Raw genomic sequence first — 26,825 nt, 5'->3', positions numbered from 1 at the left:
TGTGGCCAGCATGGCGAAGCCGCTTCTGGCAAACCAGAGCAGCGCACGGAAACACCATTTACCTTCCTGCTGGAGCAGTACCTATTTGTCTACTTGCACTTTGACGTGCTTTTGAACTGCTAGGTTGGCAGGAGCTGGGACTGAGCAACGGGAGCTCACCCCATCACGGGGTTTTGAACCGCTGACCTTCTGATCGGCAAGCCCTAGGCTCATTGGTTTAGACCACAGTGCCACTCACGTCCCAAAAACATATATACTCAAACCAATTTCTTGTAGCTGCCGCTACACAAACAATCTTACCTTCTGGAGCTGGCACGCTAAATGGGTCTTTCCACCCCCACCCACAAGCAAGTCTGAGAGCTTAATAGTTATTTCTGCACTGGGAAAAACCTGGGTGAAAAGAGTTTTTGAGTTCTCTGCCTTCCATGATTTAATCTGTGTAATTTCAACCAGGTGACCTTCAACTATGTAAAGTTGAAGTAGGACATGTTCAAGGTGCATCAGTTACAAGTTACTTGTACTGAATTATTCCAAAGTGTATACCGTACTTCGTTTGTATCCCTGCATGTTGCTTTCAACAAGATCCAGTGTTGTGCCAGTGGACATGATGGAATTTCCCTTCCTCCCATTCCCTTACAGCCCCCCATGTTCCCCCAATATGTTCCAGAGGGTACCCTAATCTTCAATCAGAATTTAAGGGGTGGGAGGGACTGAGGGGAGAATGGTAAGTCCTATTTGCTCAGCTGGATGTCTCTTGGGCCAGTGGGACATCATAGTTGGGTGTCACTATTTGGCTCTTAAGATGTTTACTGAGAATGTGACTAATTTTAAAAATGAATGTATGCATATATAGAGTGGCTAGGGCAGTCTAGTCAGATAGGTGGATGATGATGATGATAATAATAATAATAATAATAATAATAGGAGAAAATGACCTCTTTCTCCAGTGCTTCTTGTTTCATTTGTAATGATGAATGGGAGAACTTTGAGGGAAGCTGCTAATATAGTTTAGAAGGCAAATCCTCTGAAATATGGCTGAAGGAATTGGATGTCTTAAGTTACAGAATATTTTGAGAGTTTTCAAAAATATGGGTAGAATAATGAAAAGGTGGAATTAAATAAAGGAAGGTAAACCTAAGAATTGGGGATATCTTAAAAGCACCTCAGCAAAGGAATGAGCATTATGCAGGGTATTGGTGTTTAGATATTTTCAAGAAGCAATTATACTCTCATCTGTTCAGAATGCTTTTGATATTGGATAATCCTGAGTAGGTTGGGTTCATTTGAATCTCTTCTAGCACTAATCTCCATTCAGTAAGAAAGTTTTCATGCTATTATGACAGGTACCTCACCAAAGACTTAGGCTTAGCAGTCATGGGATAAGAGGAGAGGTCTTCTTGTGGATCAGGAATTGCTTAAGTAGTAGGAAGTAGTTCTCCGAATAGAGGGATGTAGAAAATGGAGTCTCCCAAGGATTGGTATGGGGCGCACTGTGCTTTTTAACTTGCTCATAAACAGCTTTAGAGTTGATACTACATTGTTCAGGGCTGTTAAAATAAAGAGATTGCAGAGAGCTCCAAAATAACTTCTCCAAACCGAGTGAATGGGTGGTAAAAAGGCATTTTTCATGCTAGGGAAGATTAGGAAAGCAGTTAAAAATAAAACTTCTGATATCATAATGAGGTTATACAAATATACCGGTAGGATGCAACCACATTTTTAATACTCTGTACAGTTCTGATCACCTGACCTCAAAAATGATATTGTAGAGTTGGAAACGGTCAGAAAAGGGGCAACCAAAATGATCAGGTGGATGGAGTGACTCACCTTTGACGAAACTGAATATTAGTTGTCTCAAAACAACTTTTTGAGCTGCATCAGTTTCTTTAAAGTTAGCTAATTGAAACAATCTGTTAATTCTTGCAGTTTAGGGTATATAGCAATGAATAGTTGTGTACTTCCTGTCTTATTTTACTCATTTCTTTTAGAGCACGTTGCTTAAAGGAATTCTGAAGATTTTGGAGACAAATACCGAGATGAGGCCCTTGCAGCACCTCTCATTTCCTTTGCATCAAATACCAAATTCAGGAAGTAGCCCTTCGCAAAAACCAACTCTCAGTTTTGGCAGCAAAACCATAGGACTACTAAGACGAGCAAAGTTTGCACAGAGCAAGAAGGAAGCAGAGGGGGAGAGCTTGCCTCACCATCTACTTTCTTCTTGGCATGTTGCTCCAATCCATTTACCTCTGGTTGGGCAAAACTGTTGGCCACATATGTCTGAAGGTTTCAGCATCTCATTGTGGTTCTGTACGGAACGCATTCATGAAGTAGACATTTCCTTAGAGAAAGCAAAAAGAATGAAAAGGAGGAGCAAATCACTGATTTCACACGACAGCAGTTTTGATGATATGGGTAAGTCATATTCTGTAATACAATGAAACTGAATCTGTAAAGACTTTTGATAATATATATATTAAAAATCAGGTCATTCATCTAGCGGCATATAGTGCCACACATTCAGAGGAAAGAACATTGATCCCAAAGAGAGATTTTTTGAGTTAAAAGATTCCAGCTATAGATAAACATTACACATTGCTCTTCTGTAAGGAGCTCCAAATCACAGTATTGTGTATTTTTAAAATACTTTATTTATTTTTAAATATAACAAGATAAAAAAAACACTTTTCAACAAAGTGAGAACCAATGGAGTACAAGAATATGACAATTACAGTAAAGAGAATTATTGCAAAGGCCAACATACCATGCATATTTTTATTCCACTGAAACATGGGAGTTTGGAATTTCATAGAATCATAGAATTGTAGAGTTGGAAGGGATCCTGAAGGTTTTCTGACCCCTGCTATAAATAGTTGGCTCTTGAAGTTTTCTTAGCATGCGTGAATCATAAGTCACACAATAAGCCATTTGCTTACATCTGTATTATTTGCTTGATACTTTCCAGATCCTAGTTTAAGTTGAAGGTTTTAACATATTTCCATGTCTTAGTACCACAGATCAGCAGGCTCTTTAGTCATTTTCACCAGAGGCTTGAGGCTTAAATCTGCTTCCCTCTCCCCCCTTTCTAAATGAGTTTCTAATATGCATGCAAATCTACCTTGGCTGGGATGCATGCTTCTTTTTTCCATTCTCAATTGTCTCCTGCATTAATAGTGTTAATGACATACAATTTGTGAGAAAAGCTCAGGGGTGTTTTGCATATGAAAAACTGTAGGCAATTCACCATTCTTAGCTAGCTATAAATTTATCAGTGGTTTTTCCTCACTCTAAGAAATGCAAAACCGAAGCATAATGGACAGGAAATTTGGGCATGCCTGCGGTTTATATTTCAAATCCAACTAGGACTCTAGTTTCAACTATCTTATGGAATGCTAGCTACATTTTAATACTTTATAGGGTGCAAGGCAGTTGCGCTTGTCAGCATCCATTGTTTTAACTATGTACCTGATTTAACCATTTTTCTAGAAGAAAACAAAGCTGGAATTGATCACCTCAATTTAGGAGACAAACTTCTTGAAGATGGTTGCCTTCATATATTTTCACTGGGGTCCAAAGCATTGATGATCCAAGTGTGGGCGAATGTGAACACTGGAAGTTTCACATTTCGGTACTGTAAACTTGTTTTTACACACTGACAAATGCATTATTTCTTCTTCTGTTCTAGAAGGTTTAATGTAGGGTGTCGTTCAGGGAATTTGAAGCACAATACAGGCAACCACTCATTTACACGGGGGTTATTTTATGAGCTACCACACCTGTCAATCAAATCGTGTATATTTGAATCCCCATTGAAGAAGTCTGCAAACACCCCATTCCGCCCCTTTTTGTGAAGATTTTGGGGTTCAGTGCGATTCATGTGTGCACAGTCGTGTACACATTGAATTGCATAAATGGTGGGTTGCCTGTGCTACATTATCAGGAGATCATAGAGTTCTTAGCAATGATTCTTATTTATTTTTAACTAACTGCAGTCAGTCTTGTTGCTGCTTGGAGCTCAGGAAATGAGATGCATAAAATGAGTCAGATGATTTTTACCCATCACCCGTTTTAGATCAGTTTTAATTGGTAACACCATGCTGGCAATTGTATTTCACGGAGCCTAGCAGGAGAAGAAATCTGTACAGTGTGATAAATATGATTTTCAAGGCTTACAAAAGTGAACATTAGGGGGGAAAGGGTTAATTTACCCTATTACAGAAGGCACAGTTGGGCCATGAAGTGTCCCCACAGGATGCCTCATGAATGAAACAGAAAAAAGTGCTCTGAGTTGCTTTGAATATTTTCTTGTGGTGTTTTTTTTTAAAGCAGGAAAGACAGTAAACTGCCTGAAAAAAATTACACTGCAGCAGAGGGATAAAAAAATGTCTGTGAACAGTTTCAAGCATCCATAATAATGCAGGTGGGGAGGTTGTGCCTACAATTCTTGTTCTTGAAGTGAAAAGCAAACCGTTTAGGTCATCTCTGATCATTCTGTCACAGTGTAATGATGAGGTGATGGCCATGAACTGGAGCACTGTTGTTTAAACAGTAACAACTAAGGGGGAGAAGGAGAGGATCCAGGCTTCAAAGAACTATTACAGAAAAAGGGGGGATGCATCAGTTAGTTGTAGGCAGAAACCTAGAAAATGAGCGGCAGATAGTATTTTTGTCACTAACAAACTGATACCTCTTGGTTCAGTCTATAAAAACAATGAAAAACATGGCAAAGTCTGTATGTACTGGAAACACAACAGAGACAGTGTCCCAGTATTTTATGCATAAATTTAAAAAACGTACCGCAATCTAAAAGGATGACAGACTGGCATATTCTCATATTTTCATAGTATGTGCATGGACCCAAATGATGAAATGAAAGCTGGGCTGTTAGCACAAGCGGAAACACCTGAGAACACATTCCTTGTAGGCACGTGGCAGCATATGGCACTGACGTACCTGCAACAGCCAGAAAGCAAGAAAAACATCCATGGAACTCTGTCCTTATGGATTTCTGGTCAGAGGTAATTCCCCAATGTGGTAAATGATAGAACTGTTATCATTAAAGAAGCTCTAGAGGCATTTGCTTTCTGTCTAAATTTGAACGCGATGAAATATGGAGGAGCAGAAGGAGAAGGACAAAGAAATGCTCGCAACTGAAATAATGGAGTGGTTGCTTACCCATCTGTTTCTGTTAAACTGTTGCTGCTGGAATCCTTCAGTATCCTTAAATGAGCTCTTTGTACGACTTGCCATCCTAATTAAAGCTCCACTTGCAACCATTAATGCCAATGAAATGGTTGTGATTGTTTTTTATTAATTTTATTAAATATTTATAAGCAGCACTTTCATATAAACAAGGTGGTGTAAAAATGCACCAAGATTTGTACTCGGCTGATACTGTATGAAAGAGCTAACGGCTGACAGACCTGGAAGGTGGAGGTGGCAGTGTAGAACTGGCAGTGAGAATCTGTTCTAGGGCAAGTGGGGTAGGAAATGGTGAAATCAGAATACAGGTGCACTTGCTTGCTTGCAGCTGCAGCAGAGAGAGAGCTGGCTTGACTGTTGACATGGCCTTACCGGTAAAGTTGCATGGGGAAGAAGAGGATGTTAAATAACCTTCTTAAAGCATCTGCCCCAAAGATCTTGCATCTCTCTAGTCTCACTGTTAAGTGGATTTATATATTATTGTTTCCCCCTTGAAGTATGCATTATAGTCTTTATTCTTAACATATCAGACACATGACTGATACATTTATGCCCATTTGCTTTTGTGTGGTTCTTTGGTCTGCTTCAATGAGAGATGTTCCTGGTGGTCTACCAAAGAACATCCTCAGTATTTGCTGGGCCTGGTGTGAGGAAGCTCTATATTAACTGGTTGCTTGAACCAGGGTAGGGTAGCAGCAGGAATGGTTACTGCAGAGATTGAGGCTGAGGGCCCAGGTGAGTGCCCTCTGTGCTACCAGCCATCTGGTGATCTAGGAATGATAGGTGCAGCAGGTATATCTGAAGCACTGTCAGGGTATTTGAAGCACCCTGTAAGGGTGTGGAGCCAATTGTAGGAGATGGCTTCAATTTTATTTTACACAGCTTTCAATTTAATTATCACGGACGAAGTGAAATTACCTATTATAAGCCCTTTAATTACTCTCACTATCCAAGTGAAATTGTTCAGGATATACTAAAACTTTCTTCTTTTTCTTAGAAAACCCGAAATTAGTTTAGATTATACCCTCCCGAGGAAAACAAGCTTATCTTCTGACAGCAACAAGACCTTCTGTATGACTGGCCATTATACATCATCCCAAGATGAGTATTTGCAGTTGGCTGGAAAATGGGACTTGGGAAATCTGCTGCTCTTCAATGGTAAGTTTGTTTGTTTATGCCCTTATGTGTTGCTGGTTATCTTGTACTAAACTGGTACCAGATATGAAAGAGGTTATTAAAATTTTATTATTGCCATGCCATAGTTCTTATACCTAAAAAAAGTCAATTAGAACAAAAGCAGAGCCTGCTAGATCAGATCCAATGGCCCATCTAGTCCAGCATCCTGGTCTCTTAGTTGCCAGCCCGAGGCCTGTAGGAAACCTGCAAGCAGGACTTGAGCACAACAAACACTTCCCTTCCTGTAGTTTCCAGCAACTAGAATTCTGTATTTCTGTGATACTTTAGCGGCAATCCTTGTCTCCTTTTGTTTCCGTTTTTCATATGTTTTGCTCCTTAAAAAAAAAAATATATTATATATATATTTTACTAAGAGCTGACTTGAATGTCTCTTTAGATACAGAAAGGCAGGATATAAGTCTTCCTACTAAAATAAACAACACTGCTGCTTTCTGGAAGGTGGCTGCCAAAAGGTGACTCAAAGAGTGTTGCTGGGGGAAGATCGCGTGTGAGGGCATGAGCACTGTCTGAGTCATTGTGGTGCCACATGGAAACCTCATTGTTTCAATTCCTGATATTATGGAAGACTTTTTATCGAGCCCCTTTGAAAGATTCTTGGGGCTGCAAACTGGGATATATCTGTTTTTAACTTTAGCACCATCACTGAAGCAGTGTGCAACTTACAGACTGTGTTGTTTGGCTTGTTCTTGCCTTGTGACAGATACCACACATTCAGGTCCTGTTCCATAGAAGTAATAAAGTATATTAGCTGGTGGCTCATGAATTTTGGTCACTGCAAATCCAGTGATCTTGAAGATACATATTTGCTCATTGCATGCCATGGGATTTCCTGTGACATCACATGTTGCGTTGCTTCCTTGAATGCAGATGCAGGCATGCCATCCACATGTGCAGTGTAATATGAGAACCAAACCTATGGGGACCTGTCTATCACTTATGAGCTAAGATATTGGTGAGCTGCAATAGAAGTATTATTTGTTGTACACGAGGCAGCATATATTGAAACCATATGTTTTTGTTTCTGTAGGTGCAAAAATTGGGCCGGAAGAAGCATTTTATCTTTATTCTTGTGGACCAGACTTTACCTCTGTAATGCCTTGTAAATATGGCAAAACAATAACTGATTATACCAGATACATAGATAAAGAAATTCTGCAATGTGAACAAATCAAAGAACTCCTAATGACAAAGAGAGAAGTGGACACTGGACCTTTAACTGTAAGTTTGTAATCCTAGTGCTAAATCTCTCTCTCTCTCTTTTTCCCATTACAGCATGAAAAATGAACGAGAAATTGTAAGCCACAATGCTCAGTAGTGACATTTATTTTAGAAGCATAGCCTAATTTGTCTCAAGTATTCAGGGCAGGTAACAAATACCAAGAGTGTTTCTCTCCTACCCCAAAGTCTTATTGTCTCAGGCCTGTGTGGGGAACCAGTGACCCCTCCTGATGTTGCTGAACTACAATTCCAACCATCCATGACCATCCTTGCTTGGGCAGATGGGAGTTGTAGTTCAGCAACATTTGGCTACCAGAGGCTCCCAAGCCCTGGTATATCTGTGATGTGCCCTGGGTCACTTGACTTGCATTTGGTTTTAACCACACTTTCTGTGATCACATTTTATTGGGAATAGCATTTGCGCTCAGGCCATCTCAGGCCACATCCTGATCTAAAATACAAGGTGTACGGCAGTCTTTGCTGCCACATTAGTTCTGTTATGGCTGCTATTGCAAAAACAAAACAAAACAAAAACAAAAACAAATTCCAAAGACAACAAATGGAATAGGTGGAAAAGAGGGGGTATGACAAAATGAAATGCAGGGAAATGTGAATCTAACTTCTGGTACAAATATCTCGCACACACTCCTCAACTTATTCAGATTCATTTTGTCTCCCTAAGAAACCTTTATTTATTCCTAACTTATCTCCTGTAGGTTGTCTCCTTTCTACCCTATAACTTAACTTTGTTTTCCATGTATCCCAACTCATAGTTACAATTCTGAAAGGCTACTATCATTTCATTAAATGCGTAGGGATGAACTGCTGTGCTGACCATGACAGTGGAAGCTCAAAAGAAAAGTGGTGATTTGGGTATAAGCTGCAAGCTCCTTTAATGTTGTCTTGTATTTCAGGAAAGCCTTGCTACTGTTTATACCACTTGCTGCCCTGGCCACTATACAATCTATGAGCCAGTAATCAGGCTTAAAGGTCAAGTGAAAACCATTCCTTCCCAACGACCTTTCAGCTCAAAAGAAGTACAAAGCAATTTGCCAGATCCTCATTACCTGAAAATGCTACAGCCGGCAGAATACAAAGGTCTTCAGGGCATACTGCATGAGATTGGTGGAACTGGGTCCTTTGTCTTCCTTTTTGCCAGGGTAAGATGCTGAAAAATTGCTTTCCCTCTTAGTGCATTTGTCATGGCAGACTTTCAGGTCTTTTGATTACTAGTATTTGGGGAAGCAGGTGGGACGCAGGTGGCGCTGTGGTCTAAACCACAGAGCCTAGGGCTTGCCAATTGGAAGGTCGGCGGTTCGAATCCCCGCGACGGGGTGAGCTCCTGTTGCTCGGTCTCAGCTCCTGCCAACCTAGCAGTTCAAAAGCACGTCAAAGTGCAAATAGATAAATAGGTACCGCTCCGGTGGGAAGCTAAACGGCGTTTCCGTGCTCTGCTCTGGTTCGCCAGAAGCGGCTTAGTCATGCTGGCCACATGACCCGGAAGCTGTATGCCGGCTCCCTCAGCCAGTAAAGCGAGATGAGCGCCACAACCCCAGAGTCATTCGCAACTGGACCTAATGGTCAGGGGTCCCTTTACCTTTACCTATGTGGAGAAGCATATAAGGTGAACAGGTGCATCAAACCTAGGCTGCTCCCAGACAGGCACCTCATAGGGCTACTAATAAGGAACATTGTTGTCAATGGAGGTATAAGGAAAATGCTGTCAGTAAATAAATGTTATTTTTTCTGCTGTAAGCTATAAGCAGAACTAGTCAGGGATATTGCACTTTTTTGTGTGCATACCCTGCTACGTTTCATCTACAGCAGTGTATGTGACACATCAGGTATGAGTGGGGAAGCTGCAGTTTACGTGCAGCGATTGCCCCCCCCCCCCCCAAGACCCAGCAATTCTTTTAGCATTAATTAAATAGTTAAAACCTAAGTTCTTACTCATTTACTGATTGCCCAATACTGCCCATAATGAAATCCTAACCTAAGTGTTTCAAAATTTGTTTTGGTTTGGATGTGTAGGTTGGAAGTCTTTTAATTAGGAAGAAAAGCAACATCACTAAAACGGAATTGACTGGAAAAATAGCAGGGTCCCCCCTCCCCCCGGCCCTTTTGCCATGCCAACTCCAGGATGGTGAAGCAATTTGTCTGTGTGCATGGCAAGGCTGTGGATGTGGCAGAGGCCCCACCCCCCCCATTTCCCTGCCCCCACCCCCGTGTTTGGATTTTGCCCTTCAGAGACTATGCTATTAACAGATTCAGGAGTACTGGATTAAAATCACTTTAATTAATAATGGGTGACATCCAGTGGACTACTGTGAAGTCCAGGGGACTGCATGGGAGAAGAAGGGTAGTTCCAGCATGGCCATTTCCCAGCTTGTTTGAGGCACTCTTGAAACACTTTAAACACACTACAAGGGCGTCCTAAATAGGCATTACTTAGTTGTTATTCTGTTCAGTGCCTTGTTTGGTGATAGGATTGCACATGGTCTAGTCTCCCCTTACAAATCAGCCCCTGCAATAAAGGCCTAAAATGTGCCACCAGTAGAGACCAAGAGCTTGCAGATGAAATAGCTCCTCCATGATACCTGTAACAAGATAATCCATGTGGGGGCAGGACAAGTAACACTGAAGTAACGCTCTGTCAGACATGCTTTATTACTTAAGCAGCATATTGGCTTATTTTTAGGTTGTGGAAATCAGCGACTGTGAAGAAACCCAAGCTTTAGCTCTGAAAGTTATCCTTGCCTTAACCAAACACAATCAGCAGAGAATACACGAGTTAGAAAACTGCAATGGTTATTCCATGATTCATCAGGTGTTGATAAAGCCCAAATGTATTGTTGGATTTCATATTTTGCAGGTAATATGCTCTGCTGGAACCTTCTCTTTGTGTTGATTGATCTTGGCAAAATCATTAGTCTACTTTAGTGTTCACTTCTGGTTCATAACTTCACAAAACTGAATCTGTTTGTTATCCCTTTGCAAGACTCTCCTTGCAGGATGCTGCAGTGAGAAGATGATTCATCTGAATGAAAATGGGCAGTTCGTACTAGATGTAGAGTCTAAAGCGGTGATTCAAGATGTCAAGCTTCTGGAAGAGCTGCTACTTGATTGGAAGATATGGTCTAAAGCCCAGGTGATTTGCACAGATCAGAACACGACTTCTCAACAACTAAATCAAAGTTAAAACATGGTGGTTCCCAGAATTTAATATCTCTTTATTCCATCTGGAAAATGTGATGTGGTTTCCAAGGTCCCTTGGACCTCTAATGACAAAGATGTATCCAAGAATACCCCCAAGCTATGCATTTTCTCCTTTAGAGGGAGTGCAGCCCTGTCCAGAACAAGCAGTTGGCCTGTCTTCTGAATGTGCACTTATATGGAAAGGATTTGCTTTTTAATTCACGTAGGGGATCTCAACCTTTTAGGGTACATTTGAATTGAAACTCAGGAGCACCACAAAATATCCATTTTACAGAAGAAGAAAATGGCAGTGCTCAGAACCCCCCTCCAAAGTGGGCACCTCCAAACACCCCAAAACACAGTTCCAGCTAAACTGCAGGTTCCTCTCAATTTTAAGGGGGAAAAATGTGGAGGGGTTGTGGGGCTTGGGAGGCGCCATAGTGCTCAAAGGTGCCCTGCTGGGAATTAATGCCTGTATAGGCAGGTCAGTTACCTATCTCTTCATGGTTCCCCTGGCAAACTTTTTCCTTGGGGATCTATACCTCCCCCCCCCCCGTGTGTGGTTAAATTTCCTCAATGGTGTTAAATCTGTAGTGGCTGTGTAAATACTTTCATTGCTATACCAGTATCAATATATCTATAACCAAGGATTTTAGGAGCACCTTGGAGAAGGTAAGCATTCTGCAGTATCTCATCCCTGCTTTGTGAAGACGACTGGGGCAGGAGGCAGAAGATGCAGTTGTCACCTGTGCCTGTGTTTAGGAAATAGTTAAAAGTGCAGAAAAGCCCCATCCTCCTGAATAATCTTCATAATTTTTAATGGCTATTAGAGAAGTTTGACTACAAAAAACAACCTCAGCAGGAGCATGTACAAACTTCTGATTCGCAATTGTTTTCAGGTCTGAATTCAGGTTCAAATGTTGGACTGGTGCTAATAGTACTTTAGACGGAGGCCTAACAAAATATTTTGCTGCTATCTAGATGTAAAATGTAAGTCCTGCATGCATTCGTGACCGCTGTTATGCCAAGCGCACAGGATGTTTTTCATTGACATCCCACTAACAGTCTAGATTTCTGAAGTTTTGGGTTGCCTTGCTGGCTACAGTTTTTTAATTCTACCAGCATTGCCAATACACTTTTGATGGCAACTTGCTTCTAACTTCATTTTGATTTTGTGTGTGCCTAAGACTACTACTGTTTTTGCAGCCAGGTGTTTGGGAAACACTCTTATCAGCTCTGGAAGTCCTTATCCATGATGATCATTGGCAGCAGACGTTTAACATTAAGCAGCTCCTCAAAGCTCAAGTTGTGCATCGCTTCCTGCTGACATGCCAGGTTCTGCAGGTAAGGCACCACAACCTTTGCTTTGAATGTTTCAAGTGCTTGTCTGTAAGAGTGAACATGTGCATGATACTTCACAGCATCTGACTCACACTCCCCCTCTTTCTCCAACCCTATTAATAAAGATATTACAGATAGTAATGATTTTGAACAGAAACAGAAACTGTTGAATAGTGAAAGCCATCCGGCTTTCCCAACTTCCACTGATGCCACTAACTGATTTATGGTGTGACTTTTAGTTAGATCTGCAAATGCCATAAGCCCTATTTAACTGTTACACCTCCACCCCTGATATCAGGCGGCTTTTGCTGGTGTTCTGGTGTAACATTTGCAACAGGTAGCCCTTTCTACCAGTGGAGTCTTCCTGTGCTACTTAGAACCCCAGTACTCCAGAGTGGCTTAATCAAATGGGGAACCTTCATAATTAGAAAAGGTTCTCCTGCTGTAGAAGTTACACTAGAACATGTGGAAGCCAGTAGAGCTATGTGTTGATTGGGGGAGGGGGGTACAGGTACATAGCTCCACAGCCTTTTTCTACTCATGTTGCTCCTTGAAAGTATATCTGAACAGGACATGAGATGACCTTGCACCACAAAAAGTATGCACCCTTACTTTCCTGGTCTGTAGGTCCCTCATGCCTCATTGGAATTAATGCAGATGACAGCTATATCTGAGATAGTAGATAGTAGATACACATTACGTTAGGTTTCAAAATTGCTTGATATCAAGTTTCCATTGGATCACACACACGCACAAGTTAGGGTGGAGCTTAGTGCTGCAAGCTATAATACCAGTGTTTACAGGACCATGCTTGTAACATTGTCAATTGATCCTAAACCTTGTGTTGAAAATTGGCATCCCAGAGTAATTACCTTACAGGTACTTCTAAAAATTCTAGATTTTGAAGGGGCCAGTGGATCTGATTCAATCTCCTGTTTTGAAAGTGTAATGTTTGTAGGGTGGTTGCTCGCGAGTAACCAGGCAAGACTCCAAACCGTCTTTTAAGAGGTTTATTGTGCATGCTATTTACAGTGTAGAGCTACACGTTCATGTCTGTAACAGTCACTCGCAGAATCCAGGAGTGGCCCCTTCTGGTTGTGACCCCAACGTAAGAGTTTCGGTATCCCATATCTCCGCCTCTCCTCCTTGCATTTCACCCCTCTGCGCACTTGGGGCGCCGGAAGTGGCGTGTCTCCCTCCTCGCCCGCTGAGAGAGGGGAGTGCACGGTCTCTCCAACCTCCCCAGAGCCTCTGCTCTCAGGACCCGGAGCTGCCTGCCCCTCCCCGCTGGAGACCTCGCTGTTTCCTCCGCTGGAAGAGGAGGTGCTGCTGGTCAGGTGGGCCCGGGGCTCTCTGTAACATCCCGAGAGCCCTTCCACCACCCTGCGCTGTGCTGGGGACAGTTCCCTGACAGAAAGAGATATATAAACCATGGCCAGCAGGGAGGTTTCTGACCATTTCTTGGAAAAGGCTATAAATAGCAGCTGTACATAATACTGTAGTAACATGCCCTCTGCTATACGTGCATGTATCCTAGAAGTGTGAGTACAGGTAAAACAAAGGAATGCAGTTTCGTCAGATATACATCCTTGAACAGTACATAGAATGAAATTGTGATTTTGTAGGCCACTATTTGTTTCTCTCTTTGTTTCTCTCTTAGGAGCAGGAAGAAGAAAACTTCACATCTATGCCTACAGAAGTTTGCACATCATTTGTGAAAATAATTGAAGAAGTACTTGGTTCTCCCCCAGATCTGGAATTGCTGGCACTGATCTTCAATTTCCTCTTAGCAGTTCACCCTCCTACTAATACATATGTATGTCACAATCCCAGAGACTTCTACTTTTCCCTGCACATAGGTAAAGTATTGTTTTGACCTGAATCAGAAAATAAGAAACTAACTATATTAATACTACAGAAACATAGCAGCTTACCTTTTTTCAATCCCTGCCCCCTTAGTTTTATAGCTTCTACTCTTGATTTGTTTCCCAAGATTATATTCATACTTGCATTCTGATTGGTTTATGGTTGCAGATTTTTAGTCTCTCAGCCCTATTGTATTGAATTCAGAGCTTGATGTTCAACATATTTGACATATTTGTAAAAAGCTAATACAGTTGTACCTTGGATCCCGAACGTGTCGGGAATCGAACATTTTGGCTGCCAAACACCGCAAACCCTGAAGTGATTGTTCTGGTTTGCGAATATTATTTGGAACCCAAACATCTGACATGGCTTCCGATTGGCTGCAGGAGCTTCCTGCAGCCAATCGGATGCCGCGCCTTGGTTTCTGAACATTTTGGAAGTCGAACGGACTTCCAGAACGGATTCCGTTCGATTTCCGGGGTACCACTGTAGCTGCAAAATAAATCTTCTGATTTTAGAGATAAAGGATTTGAAACCTTAAAAAGTGACTTATTCAAAGTTGCTCTGTGATTTGGAACCTTGGATACTAGCTGTTTCACAAGCAAGGTTGTACTTCATCAGTATCTTGCCTATAAAAGTTCATGTCATCTTCAGCCACTGTATGCCTAGTTCTGTAGTCTCATGTGAAGCAGGATAGTGCATAAGCTAAAAGGACCACACAGCTTCTTGAAGGATCTTTGAGGACACTTGGTTTACTTTAGCTTTCATGCTCATGTGAATGATTGCTGGAAAGCTGCAAGTTCTAATCAGTTGATACATAAGTTCTTTCAAGCTGCACAACTAAAGCACCCCTTAAATTTAATCTGTTCACTGGAAGCTTACTATTTCACCTAAATGCTCCTGCTGCCCTTCTTCCTTCTCATTCCCTCTGAAGATGGGAATTATATTAGCTACTGAAATGCTTGCGAGGCAGGTCTATGCGTCTCTTAAGAGACTCGTGTGTCTCTTAAGGATTGCAGGAGTGGAATGCTTAATCTCTTTACAGCTGCAATAAACTGTCATAGATAGGCATGTTGTTGTTGTTGTTTTAGAAGTAAGTACCATTAAATTAAGAGGGCTACTTACTAGCCTGATTAGAATTATAGCCGAAGGTCTTTATTGCATGTACAGACACTGAAGAGTTAATTCTGTAGGTTTGTAGAGAGTGTCGTTGAGCTTGGTAAGATGTTCTTATGAATAAATACACACAGGATTACACTGCATCTTTGTCAACACCCTCTAATTTGTTTGTTCAGAGGGGCTCTGATGAATCACATTACTGGTCAAGATTTAGCATAGTTCAATGTCTCCACTTAAATTCTGTGCAAGGAATGAAATCTTCTGAGATGTTAAATTCCCTTGTTTGCTTTTTTTAGATGGCAACATTTTCCAAGAGAAGGTCCAATCCATTATGTATTTGAGGAATTCCAGCAGTGGTGGAAAATCTATTGACAGTCCAGCACTGGCAATTGCAAGTCCAACTGGATTTTCAGCCGTTTGTCAAGAAAGTAAGTAATTGGCACAAGACCTGAGCTTCCCAAGTTACAGTGAAGTGAGAACTGCAGCATAGAAGCTTAAAGGGACTGATTCAGGCTGGTGTAGACAGCTGTGGTGGTGAAGTAGATACACTGTTCCTGGCTTGCCTTAGGAGAGAAAGCTAGAGCAGGGTGCACATTGCAAACAAGGCTGCCTAATGCTATGTGAATCCAGCCTTGGCAGAATTGTTGGCAAATCTCTTGCTAATGTTTGGTGCCTGATGGACATGGGAATAGCCTACAGCAGATTATTAGAGGTAACCGCCCACACACTTCCACTGTGCTTTGCTGCTTGTGTGGTAGCACCTCAGTAAAACCACTTCTTACTGTTTGTAGCAGAGTTTTCCCCAGAGGCAGAGGACAAGAACAGGAGTCATACTCAAATTCACAGTCAAGAGCTTCTTTATTGCTTGACTAGTTGCACAAGCACTTCTGTTACTATTACATACAATCTTTATCTCTCCAGCACAGTATACATTCCTTTATCTCTCCAGCACAGTATAATCTCAGTCCAGTAATTAACAATCCTGACACAGCAAAACTCACCGTTTCAGCAGCACACATTGTCTTACTTCCAACCCTGTTGTCAGCGTGAGTGCTGACTGTGTGTGTGCGCGCGCGCTTTCCTTGTGCGGAAATTGCAGCCTGCAACTTCCTCCCTTTGTTTGCACCTCCAGCTGACACCAATCAAGCCTAGAGTGCCACTCCTACACACTAAAGAAAATTCTGGAACCCAAGAATGTTTTCCTAACAGAGATGTAGGAACTTCTAACATTAATTTAAGGGTGTCTGATATTTAACGCTTGTAAAAAATAGAAATTGAAAGCAAGGGGTGATATTCAGCTACATTTTACTTAGAGTGGATCCACTGAAATTAATAAACACAAATTAGCGCCATTAATTCCAGTAGATCTACTCTCAGTAAAACATAGTTGCATACCACCCATAGTGATGAATGAAGCATGTGCATTTCCAAAAGTGTAGTGAGTGTGCATGTGCAATTTGGAAGATACTGAGATGAGATCTTGCACTTCCACTTCTCTCTTCAGTGCGGAAATTGTTTGGGGATATTGGTCATTCGTTTTCAGAAAACTGTCTCTGTGAGTTTCTGTATGTAATACAAGGTCTGGCTGTGAAGCTGGATTGTTTACACAGCTGCGAGATAAGAAAGTGAAATCATGCACATGCACATGGCATTATGTGAGCAACTGAGAGTTTCGGTTTTGGTCTGCTGAGAGGATGCAAGCAGATCTGCTGCTGTGGGGATCCACAGCGGTCTCTGTATACAGCAACCTACACTTAAAGTAATCTACCTAGAACAGTCTTGTGCTGCTGATCAATCAAGACTCAAGGCCAATTCTGCTTGCTTCACTGCCGACTGTGTTTCAGCTCTGCTGACATCTGGTGGGAAGTGTGCTGGGCAAATCTGTTTATGGCAGCCTTCACACCATAAACAGCCACAGAAATGTCAAATTACACAGATATTCTATGCCCAAGACCAGTGTAGTCCTGGAACATTCTGTATTTAGGACTTCTGAAGTATTTCCTACAAGTCCTGGTACTGCTTGCCTTGTGTACTGAAGCATGACTCAGAAGACACGTGTGACATCCATATTACTTTGGAGGCATGATATAAAAGAGAAGGGGACGACAAAGGATGAGATGGTTGGACAGTATTCTCGAAGCTACTAACATGAGTTTGGCCAAACTGCGGGAGGCAGTGAAGGATAGGCGTGCCTGGCGTGCTCTGGTCCATGGGGTCACGAAGAGTCGGACACGACTGAACGACTGAACAACAACAAAATGATATAAAATGCTGTATGAGCACTTTGTGTGCAAAACCAATTAACAGCCTATATTTAGCTGACATTAATTATAATGCAGCAGGAAACCTTTTCAAGAAATGGATGTTCTCCGGTAGCTTGTTGGTGGTAACTCTTATGAAATATAGTCTTTTCTTTATAAAGGTCCTGACTTAAAAAAATAAAAATAAAAATAAAGGTCCTGACTTATGCTGTAGAGCCTCTGCTTTAGGAACACAATACATGTTAACAAACAAATGTTTGGAACAGATCTGTGGTCTCTTACCCATAGTGTACATGAGTGTGAATTTACAGTAAATAATGGGCAAAGAACAGTATTAGGTTTTCTCCAGAAGCACTTTGTGGGCCTTAAGAACATAAGAAGAACGTGGTGGATCAAGCCAGTGGCCAATCTAGTCCAGCATCCTGTTCTCACAATGGCCAACCAGATACCTGTGGGAAACCAGGGAGCAGTACATGAACACAAGAGCTCTCTCCTCTCCCATGATTTCCAGCAACTGGTGTTCAGAAGCTTTGCTACCTCCAGCTGCTAGTAGCCATTTTTTCGGAAGCCGAATGCCCAGGGTGGGTTCCGCAGCTTCTGATTGGCTGTAGGAGCTTTCTGCAGCCAATTGGAAGTCGCGCCTTGGTTCTCAAACCGTTTTGGGAGTTGAATGGACTCCCGGAACAGATTCAGTTGGAGAACCAAGGTTCCACTGTAATATTTTCATTATAGACTGAAGTTAAAAAAAAAAAATTGAGAATAGCACTTGCCGTATTTGTTTTCTCAGGAAATGATTCTTCTGAAATCAGAGAACTACAGACAGCAGTTCCTCAGGCACCTAACCGGCGGTGTAAAAGCTTACCAACATCTCTCACTTCCTCTCCACAAATGCACCGAAAAGGGTTCTGCGGGAACATGGGCAGCAGTGTTGAGAACTTGAATATACTTCGAAAGACTGACGTAGATGAGCTACTGCATAAAAATAATTTTGTTAAGAGCTTGGAGGTCTTTAAAATGATGCAGGAGTCGCATTTACTCAGTAGCTGTGAATCTGCAAAAACAGTTGTAAATGTGGGAGAGTTGACTTCTGCTGAGACGTTTGATATTTCAAAGGAAGACGTGGAAATGTTGGACCAGCCTTCTGAGAACCAAGAAGCAAACACAGGAATGAGATCTAGTGAAGATGGCGCTGCACCTGCATTGTCCCTGAGGCGTCCTGACAATCTGAAAGGGTTGTCTACCTTTCAGAAAAGTCATGGCAACTTTGCAGGTTTGGGATTAGCCTTTTCTGCTCATAGTGGATCCACTATTGCTCGTTGGCCAAGCCTAGCTGATAGGAGTGTAGCTTCTGAAAACTGGGAACACCTCGCCTTTTCCTCGACTAGCAAACAGGCTCCTCTGAAATCCGAAAGCACTGCTGATAGGTAAGTAGTTGTGAAAGTTTATAATTCTCACGTCTGTAGGTTCATGCAGTTTTCACTTGGAAAGAACTGAATTTCGCTTGGCTGATTTTGTGGACAAAAGTAGCTCCAAAATATTAGGTGAATAATCCCTCAGAACAGATGTGGGCAACCTCAGGTCCTCCAGATGTTGGTGAACTACAGCTCCCATTATCCCAACTACAATGCTTGCTGGGGCTGATGGGAGTTGTAGTTCATCAGCAGCTGGAGAGCCAAACTGTTCCCCACAACTGCCTTAGAACAAGAGCGGTTAACCTTTATGGAACTGAGGGCTGCACGGATCCATGGTCAACCCTTGGGTTCATAGCAAGTAGGCATGGGCAAAGTGTAGAAATTGCTATGGCCTCTTTTTTTTAAGGACAAGTTTGGGAGGGTCACAAAAGCCATTTGGGATCACAGAATTGCAGCAGGGGACATATAAGAATGGCCTGTTTTATATATGTGTGAAATGGACCTATTTTGCAGGACCTTGGGGACACGATAAACCACTTGATATTCAGCCACACAGACAAAAATACTGCCTGTCTGTATGTATGCATGCGTGCATGTAGTCTGGATTAATTTCTTCTACTGTAGTGGTAATTTCAGCAACTGCAGTTTCTCGGGCAACTGTAACAGAGCATAGAGGTGTACTGCCACTACACAAGACACAATTCTCCATGGGATTGTGTCCATGAATTACATATGAGAACTTTTCTTTTGGATAGGACTCATGCTTCAGAGTTTTACATAAAGAGTGGAGCTATTAACTTAAGATAACCTTCTGTTAAACAGATTCATTCTCTTCTACTGGGTGTAAGACATGGTGCAGTTGAGGCAGAAGCAAGTGGATTACCATTCTTCTTGTTACATTTTAGTCCAGGCATAGGCAAACTCGGCCCTCCAAATGTTTTGGGACTACAACTCCCATGATCCCTAGCTAACAGGACCAGCGGTCAGGGATGATGGGAATCGTAGTCCCAAAACATCTGGAGGGCTGAATTTGCCTATGCCTGTTCTAGTCCCCACTCATTCTGGCAATGGCTACAATCTTCTACTACTATGCAACAATAAATACAAAGGGCATCTTAGTAATAAACTCTCTTCTTCCAATCAGATCAACAGACGACTGTCTCGTACTTGTATGCTGTGGTTTTTATCAGCTCTTGAGGAGAGTACTTTTGATCTTGCCGGATGTCATGCTTCAAGATGTGATGGACAAGCTTATTCAGCCAGATGTTCTCATAGTTCTTGTGAACCATCCGTCTGCTCTCATACAACAAGGAGTTATTAAAGTAGGAAAAATGTTTGTTTGTTTTTTGTGTGTGTGTGTGTGTGTAAAAGTATAATATACACATTTGCGGCCTGATTAAACTGGTTAAGCAATCTCATGGGTCACAACCAAAGATGTAACTAAGGACCTTTTCTGAACATCTTCTCTCACTCCCACTACCATAATACTAAAAATAGGGGACACCCAATGAAGTTGACTAGCTGTAGGTTTTAGAATATGGTATAAAAAGTAGTTTATAAAATGAAAACTTATAAAATGAATGAATGCCAGTGAATGGCACATGATCATGCAGCGTTGTCTGTGCCGGATTTACGTACAGTGGTGCCTCGCTAGACGAAAATAATTCGTTCTGCGAGTATTTTCATCTAGCAATTTTTTCGTCTAGCGAAGCACCAATGCAAATCGCGGTTTTCGCTAGACAAAAAGAAAAAGGAAAAAAATTGTCTTGCAAGGCAGCCACATTGACTTTTTCGTCTTGCGGGGCAGCTTCCGCTAGACGAATGCCGTTCGTCTAGCGAGTTTTTCGTCTAGCGAAGCATTCGACTAGCGGGGCACCACTGTATATGCTAAACAAGCTGTAGCTTAGGGCCCCACTCTCTTGGGTCCCCCCAAAAATTTAAAGTAAAAAAAAAATCCACTGGAAGTACATTTCCAAAATATAAGATAAAAAACAAATAAAATAAAACCTACATACAGCAACAGTGTTTTGTGTTGTGTAGGCTCCTATTTGTTATGTGCAAATAGCTTTAGATACCTATTACGTCCATAAATTACCATATAGCATATATTCAACACACAAAAAACGGCAATTTGTTGTTGACAAAGACCAGCTAGACATATAAAGGGCCCCATTACCTTCAGTAGCTTTGGGCCTCATCCGGCCCTGAGCATTGTTATATATATCTTCTGTTCTCTGAATGGGAAGCCACCAGAATTCCCATGCAAGAGTGGGAAATAAGTATAATATATATAAAGTATAATTGTATTAAATATGTATATGGAATTCACCGCCACAAGCAATGGCATGATTGCTACCTTAAATAGTTTTAGAAAAATAATTTCATAATGAATAACTTAAAATCATTCTTCTGTTCCCTCAGCTTTTGGACACGTATTTCAGCAGAGCAACCAGGGAACAAAAGGAGAAGTTCCTGAAGAATCGTGGTTTCTCTTTGTTAGCTAACCAGTTGTATCTTCACCAAGGCACTCAAGAACTTATGGAATGCTTCATGGAAATGCTGTTTGGTCGATCAGTCGGTCTTGATGAAGAGTAACTACTACTTTTTTCTCCTCTATAGATTAAATTATTTTTTGCTGAGCTAAAAATTGGGCTGTATGCTGTTGGCAAATATAAATTGCTTGCCAAGTGCCTTCATCTCCCTGCAAAGGCCCACTCAGAATAAATCAATTTATGCTATAAACAGTTCATAAGAACTCCATTTCCATTAGCGCACCTCAAAGAAAACCATTTCATCAATCCTTATTTTGTTTTGTGAAATATACACTCCTTGTTTTGTACTGTGTGTTGTATTTGGCCAGATTAGGCTCATTTGGTTGTATCCAAAGCAGCGCTAATAGTGTTCCATTGGTGAAACAGCTCTTTAATTTCCTCCCCTCCCCCTTTACATGCGCAAAAACTTCTCCAGATTGTCTCCCAATTTTGAAGATATCATGGGCAAGACTCTCTCTCTCTCTCTCTCTCTCTCTCTCTCTCTCTCTGTGTGTGTGTGTGTGTGTGTTTGTGTGTGTGTGCATGTGTAGGTGTAGGTGTAGGCAGGCTCCAGGAGAATCACAGAATTGGAAGGGACCCTGAGGGTTTAGTTCTACTACTGAGAGTCTACTAGCTTTAAAAAGGGAAGGAAAAGAAAGAAAAGCATGGAAGGTTTTCCACCCATGATCTAATTGTTTCACTACTAATCCTTGCAGTGTATGAAAGTCTCTGTTTGTGGCCAAGTTATTTTATTTATAGCAAAGGTTTTTTCTGCCTTCGTGTTCATGATGGTGCCAGCTGCAGAAGCATTTATCACAGCCAGTAGGGTTTATCATAGCCAATAAGATTTTTAGTTTTTCTACTGCTGTGATTTTTCTCTGTCCTGTAATACAGAAGCTGAACTGAATTTGTTGTCTCTTATTATTAAATCCCAGGACTTGTTAGGCTAGCAAATTAAGTACTTAGGATAGTGCTGTGTGTCCAATCACGATGCTATTCTGTGCCAGAGTTTGATTTCGTCCACATACCTTGTTATGACTGAACTAACCGCATATGAATTTGTAAATCCAAGTTCCACCTTGCTTCTAATAGCCTAACACAGAAAGGTCAATAAGATGTGGGTTGATTGTTGTTGTTGTTGTATATTTAAAGTTGCATTATAGATTGCTTCCCACTCCCCTTTTAACAGCTTTGATTTAGAAGACGTGAAAAGTGCTGGACTTTTCCAAAAGTGGTGCGTGATACCGGTTCTGGGGCTCATAGAGAACTCCCTCTACGATAGCATCCTGCTGCATAACTCCTTCTGTTTCCTGATGCAAATAATAAACTCCTGTTCTAAAATGGCAGACATGCTGCTAGATAATGGCTTGCTATATGCACTGTGCAACACTTTAGCAGCTCTCAACGGGTTAGAAGCCAAGTAAGTGATGGATTAGTCCGTACTGTTTTAGAATTGCTGCACTGTATAGATTGCTCTAGTCTAGTTTTTGTTCAAGTAGCAGGCAGTCTTTTCCCAAGAAGCAGTAAGCAAGTGCCGGGGGAGCACATTTCCATTCTTAAATTAGTAATGGGTCTAATAAATTATGTTGCCAAAGAGAGTGCTTATTATCTTAGCATAACAGGTCCTTCTTATAGGGCATGGGTAGGCAAACTAAGGCCCGGGGGCTGGATCCAACCCCATCACCTTCTAAATCCAGCCTGTGGACAGTCCGGGAATCAGTGTGTTTTTACATGAGCAGAATGTGTCCTTTTATTTAATATACATCTCTGGGTTATTTGTGGGGCATAGTAATTCGTTCATTTTTTTCTTCAAAATATAGTCCGCCATCCGCCCCTCAAGGTCTGAGGGACAGTGGACTTGGCCCCCTGTTCAAAAAGTTTGCTGACCCCTGTTATAGGGTTTCCTGTGTTCAATTTTTTAAGCTTTGAATGCTGTTATAAACATTTGTTTAGAATGTGCTGGTCATTGTACCGGATGAACATATTTCGATGGACATTTCCTAGAAAGCTTACGGTTCTTAGTTAGATGTACAGGTATAAATTAAGTATCGGATGGGAAGGTCAGGAATCGCCAAGCAAATAATGGGATTAGGGTAGATACAGGTTAGTTGGCGCTGAATATGTGAGTCGTTCTTATCAAAACAATGGAATTCAAGTGAATGATTTAACTTCCTTTGCAGCAGCATCTCAAACGACTACAGGCTACTTGTGTGTGATATACAGCAGTTACTCGTAGCAGTGACAATCCATGCCTGCAGCTCTTCAGGTTCCCAGTACTTTCGGATTATTGAAGATCTCATGGTGTTACTCGGACATCTTCAGAACAGCAAGAACGAAAGAACACAGAGTATGTCGCAAGTTCCTTTGCGTGAATGTACTAAAAAAGTAACTTTTTTTATTTATTTTAACGATTTCACAGTTTGAAGAAATGCTTGTTCGTTTGATCTCTTCCTTTCAGATATGGCCATTGCTTTGCAGTTCAAAGTCCTACAAGCAGGCATTGAGTTCATAAAAACTGCAGCAAATCAAGACCCAGAAGATCTAAGCAATTCGTCCCAGTTAATTCCTTTTCATCAGCAGGTTCTATTGCAAAAACGTCAGAGCATCGCTGGTGAGTAATGAAATTCAGAACAGGTTGTTTCTTTTTCTTTTTCCTTTTTTTTTTGAAATTAGAAGTCCCTGGTTGTAATTTGAAGGGAAACCTATCCCATTGTGGAGGCGTTCTTTTAAAATGTCCAAGTTTCCCATGAGTGAATGTTGTTATTGGGGACTTTGCAAAGCAGGATTGGGGCATGTAATTTTGAACCGGTTCAGTTAAATGACAACATGCATGTGTGCACAGATAATTGGGTGCCCCTTTCATATTGAGGAGGACCAGCAGGACACTGGCTAGGGAGAGGCAGACTTTTTTGGACCACATAAAGAACATGACAAATCTGGAAGAGGAGCATTGATCAGAGACAGGACTCAGGATGGGGTACTGACTAAAGATAGTGGAGAAATCATGTTCAGTTCTCATGAAAAGTGTACCAAATTTCCCTTTCCTGAAACAATATGCAAGCCTTCCTTTTGTGCATTTCTAAATTTTGTAATACAGTTGTACAGCAAAAAATGTGTACAAAGATGCATGTATTAGGGGAAAGTGTGCATTAAAATGCACGTAAGTGCAAAAATGACTTACATTATATGTGCATTATATTAGGGAAGGTTGTTTGCAAAAATAGGTATGCTAGGAAAAATGAGCACCCAGATGATAACAATTTTTCATGAGGACTTGATTCGAACGCTAAGGTTAGAAAAATGAAGAGCTATGAGAATCCAAAATGGGCATGCTCTCCATCCCTAGACTGCACCTGGTCTTCGTTATTTAGTTATGAGTTCAAAAAACAGCTAGTGTAGACATATCCGTGGGCACATTTGATCTCCTTCAATTCACCCTATTGGGATATTAGATAGCCCAATAGCCTACTGCCATTTTCAAAAGTGGAGTGCCAGTTCAGCTTTTCCTGTTTCTAGACTCTCTTTGAACTCTGATTTTATTTTATTTCACTGTAAAAGGACTTTGCAGTATGTATATACTTTAGATTAGTCACATAAAACTGATATTTTTTGTTTAAAACAAAGGTTCAGTTGCAATGAAAGACTCCATTATTCCTCATCTACCAAGACAACATTTCCTGTCTTATGGTCAACTTCAGATGCCTTCCTCCTGCAGTCTGTTAAATTTTGAGTCGTCCCTCCTGTCCCCTCTTGGATCTGCTTTCTGTTCGTTCCCTACAGATACAGGTGCAGTAATGGTAGCTGTGCCTACCAGCTCATTCTGAAAAAACATTTCTCAGGAAATGCTTTTGCAGAATTAGATTTAGAGCATCGTGTCATCAAAAATGTTTTGATGATATGTAAATCAGCTAGATTTATTGAAGCTGTTTTGACACTTAGCCTGACTGATCCCCCTGCCTTTTTTAGTTCATTTTGATGAATCGTCTAACATTTGTGCTCCTTTCCTAAGAAAATTGAAAGTCTCCCTCCTTTTGATCACCACTAGAGACTTTATCAGTAGCGCTGGGGCTCTTAATCGATAGGTCTTTTATTGATACTTCTTTTTCTATTGATATTTCTTTTTCATTTTGAAGCACCTAGAAAATTTTCTCTTGCTCAGTCAGACACATTGGTAATGAGAATGCGTACAATTGCAAGCGATGAGCTCAATTTGATGATGCAGCGAAGAATGAGTAATGACAACCCTGTTTGTGCCACCGAGGCAGAGCTTACACAGAGGTTACAGAGAATTACTGTTCTGTCAACCAACAGGTTCATGTATCAAGGTAATAATATTCCTTCAAAAATTATCAGGAAGTTTTTTATGTTAAATGGACGGGGTGATGATGATGATGATGATGATGATAACAACAACAACAACCTTTAAACTCATCCCATTTACCAATAGCTATATTATCGACTTCCTGAATTGAATCTTTGCAGTCCACTAGGACATAGCATTGGTTTTGCCAAACTGGAGAAGGCATTTCCATTTCTGGCTTGCTTGGCTTACATGAGAAGTGTTAATGTTTTTTTTTTAGACAGACAAAAGATTGGAATTGTTGCCTGGAGTTTTACGAAATGGCCACACTTTCAGGATGTAAAATTAAACAAATTAGCTAACAAGAATGTGGGGAAATATATGGAGTCAGTATGGAGTAGACCCATTGAAATCAATGTTGATAAAATCCATTGATTTCAGTGGATCTACTTTGACATTGTTGGATACAACTCACGGTAATTTGCTGCAGTATTATTTAAAATGGTTCTTAAAGCACCTCTCTGAGCACACTATCCTAGCAAGGTGACTTACAAAACTCTAACATTCATGAAAAGTACACATTGAGAGAAGCAGTAACGAGATTTTTTCCCAACTTACAGCACAATTCAGCCCAACACAGGCTTGAATAAATTTATTTTTATACACATTATAGTGGATATTACTTGTGTCACTTAAAAAAGGGTGAACGTGGCTCTGGATTGGAATCATCTGATTTTTATCACTGACCTAACAAATGTTTTTTTTTAAAAAAAAAAATACAGAGCTTTCTGAAAACTGCCTTGATATGCTGGACATAATGGAGGACCCAGTGCAGCGTAGGCTTTCCGTTTCACAGATGGAAGAGGCAGAAAAGGAGGAGCAACCGGAGCAACCTAGCCTTAAATTTGCTTTCTTGAAAGAAATTTTGAAGATAATGATCGAAGGAATTGGATTATCTGTTGTAAGTTACCATGCTTGGTGTTATCTCCTGCAGTCTGGTGTCTCCACTACCTCAATCCCCCTTTATGTATTCTGGATATACAAGTCCTAACAGTTTGTTTTCCCCCTTTATTTTCTCAGGTCTCTTTTAACCTTTAAGTCAAAAATATCTCTTAGGGTGCATGTGTATTTCGGTTTGGGGTCAGAATATGTTTCATATTGGAACTTGCATGCAGTTTCTAAATAA

At 41.1% G+C, this 26,825-nt stretch overlaps 1 protein-coding gene across 1 annotated transcript in view; it reads left to right on the top strand.

Annotated features, from left to right (window-relative positions):
* Nucleotides 1-26,825, top strand: part of LYST (lysosomal trafficking regulator) — a 79,967-nt gene that overhangs the window by 23,860 nt on the left and 29,282 nt on the right. The window contains exons 12-30 of the mRNA XM_033144325.1: nt 1,989-2,412; nt 3,484-3,625; nt 4,842-5,015; nt 6,197-6,357; nt 7,424-7,614; nt 8,529-8,774; nt 10,313-10,486; nt 10,613-10,762; nt 12,016-12,153; nt 13,811-14,009; nt 15,432-15,563; nt 18,184-18,820; nt 19,953-20,130; nt 21,230-21,399; nt 22,529-22,759; nt 23,520-23,686; nt 23,798-23,950; nt 25,473-25,664; nt 26,422-26,600. Of these exons, the coding sequence (XP_033000216.1) occupies nt 1,989-2,412; nt 3,484-3,625; nt 4,842-5,015; nt 6,197-6,357; nt 7,424-7,614; nt 8,529-8,774; nt 10,313-10,486; nt 10,613-10,762; nt 12,016-12,153; nt 13,811-14,009; nt 15,432-15,563; nt 18,184-18,820; nt 19,953-20,130; nt 21,230-21,399; nt 22,529-22,759; nt 23,520-23,686; nt 23,798-23,950; nt 25,473-25,664; nt 26,422-26,600 (4,038 nt within the window). The remainder of the gene's footprint in view (nt 1-1,988; nt 2,413-3,483; nt 3,626-4,841; nt 5,016-6,196; nt 6,358-7,423; nt 7,615-8,528; nt 8,775-10,312; nt 10,487-10,612; nt 10,763-12,015; nt 12,154-13,810; nt 14,010-15,431; nt 15,564-18,183; nt 18,821-19,952; nt 20,131-21,229; nt 21,400-22,528; nt 22,760-23,519; nt 23,687-23,797; nt 23,951-25,472; nt 25,665-26,421; nt 26,601-26,825) is intronic.

Source organism: Lacerta agilis, chromosome 3, assembly GCF_009819535.1.
Source record: "Lacerta agilis isolate rLacAgi1 chromosome 3, rLacAgi1.pri, whole genome shotgun sequence".
Taxonomy (NCBI): Eukaryota; Metazoa; Chordata; class Lepidosauria; order Squamata; family Lacertidae; genus Lacerta; species Lacerta agilis.
Note: the sequence above shows the minus strand (reverse complement) of the source record. Positions and strands in the feature narration are given on the sequence as shown.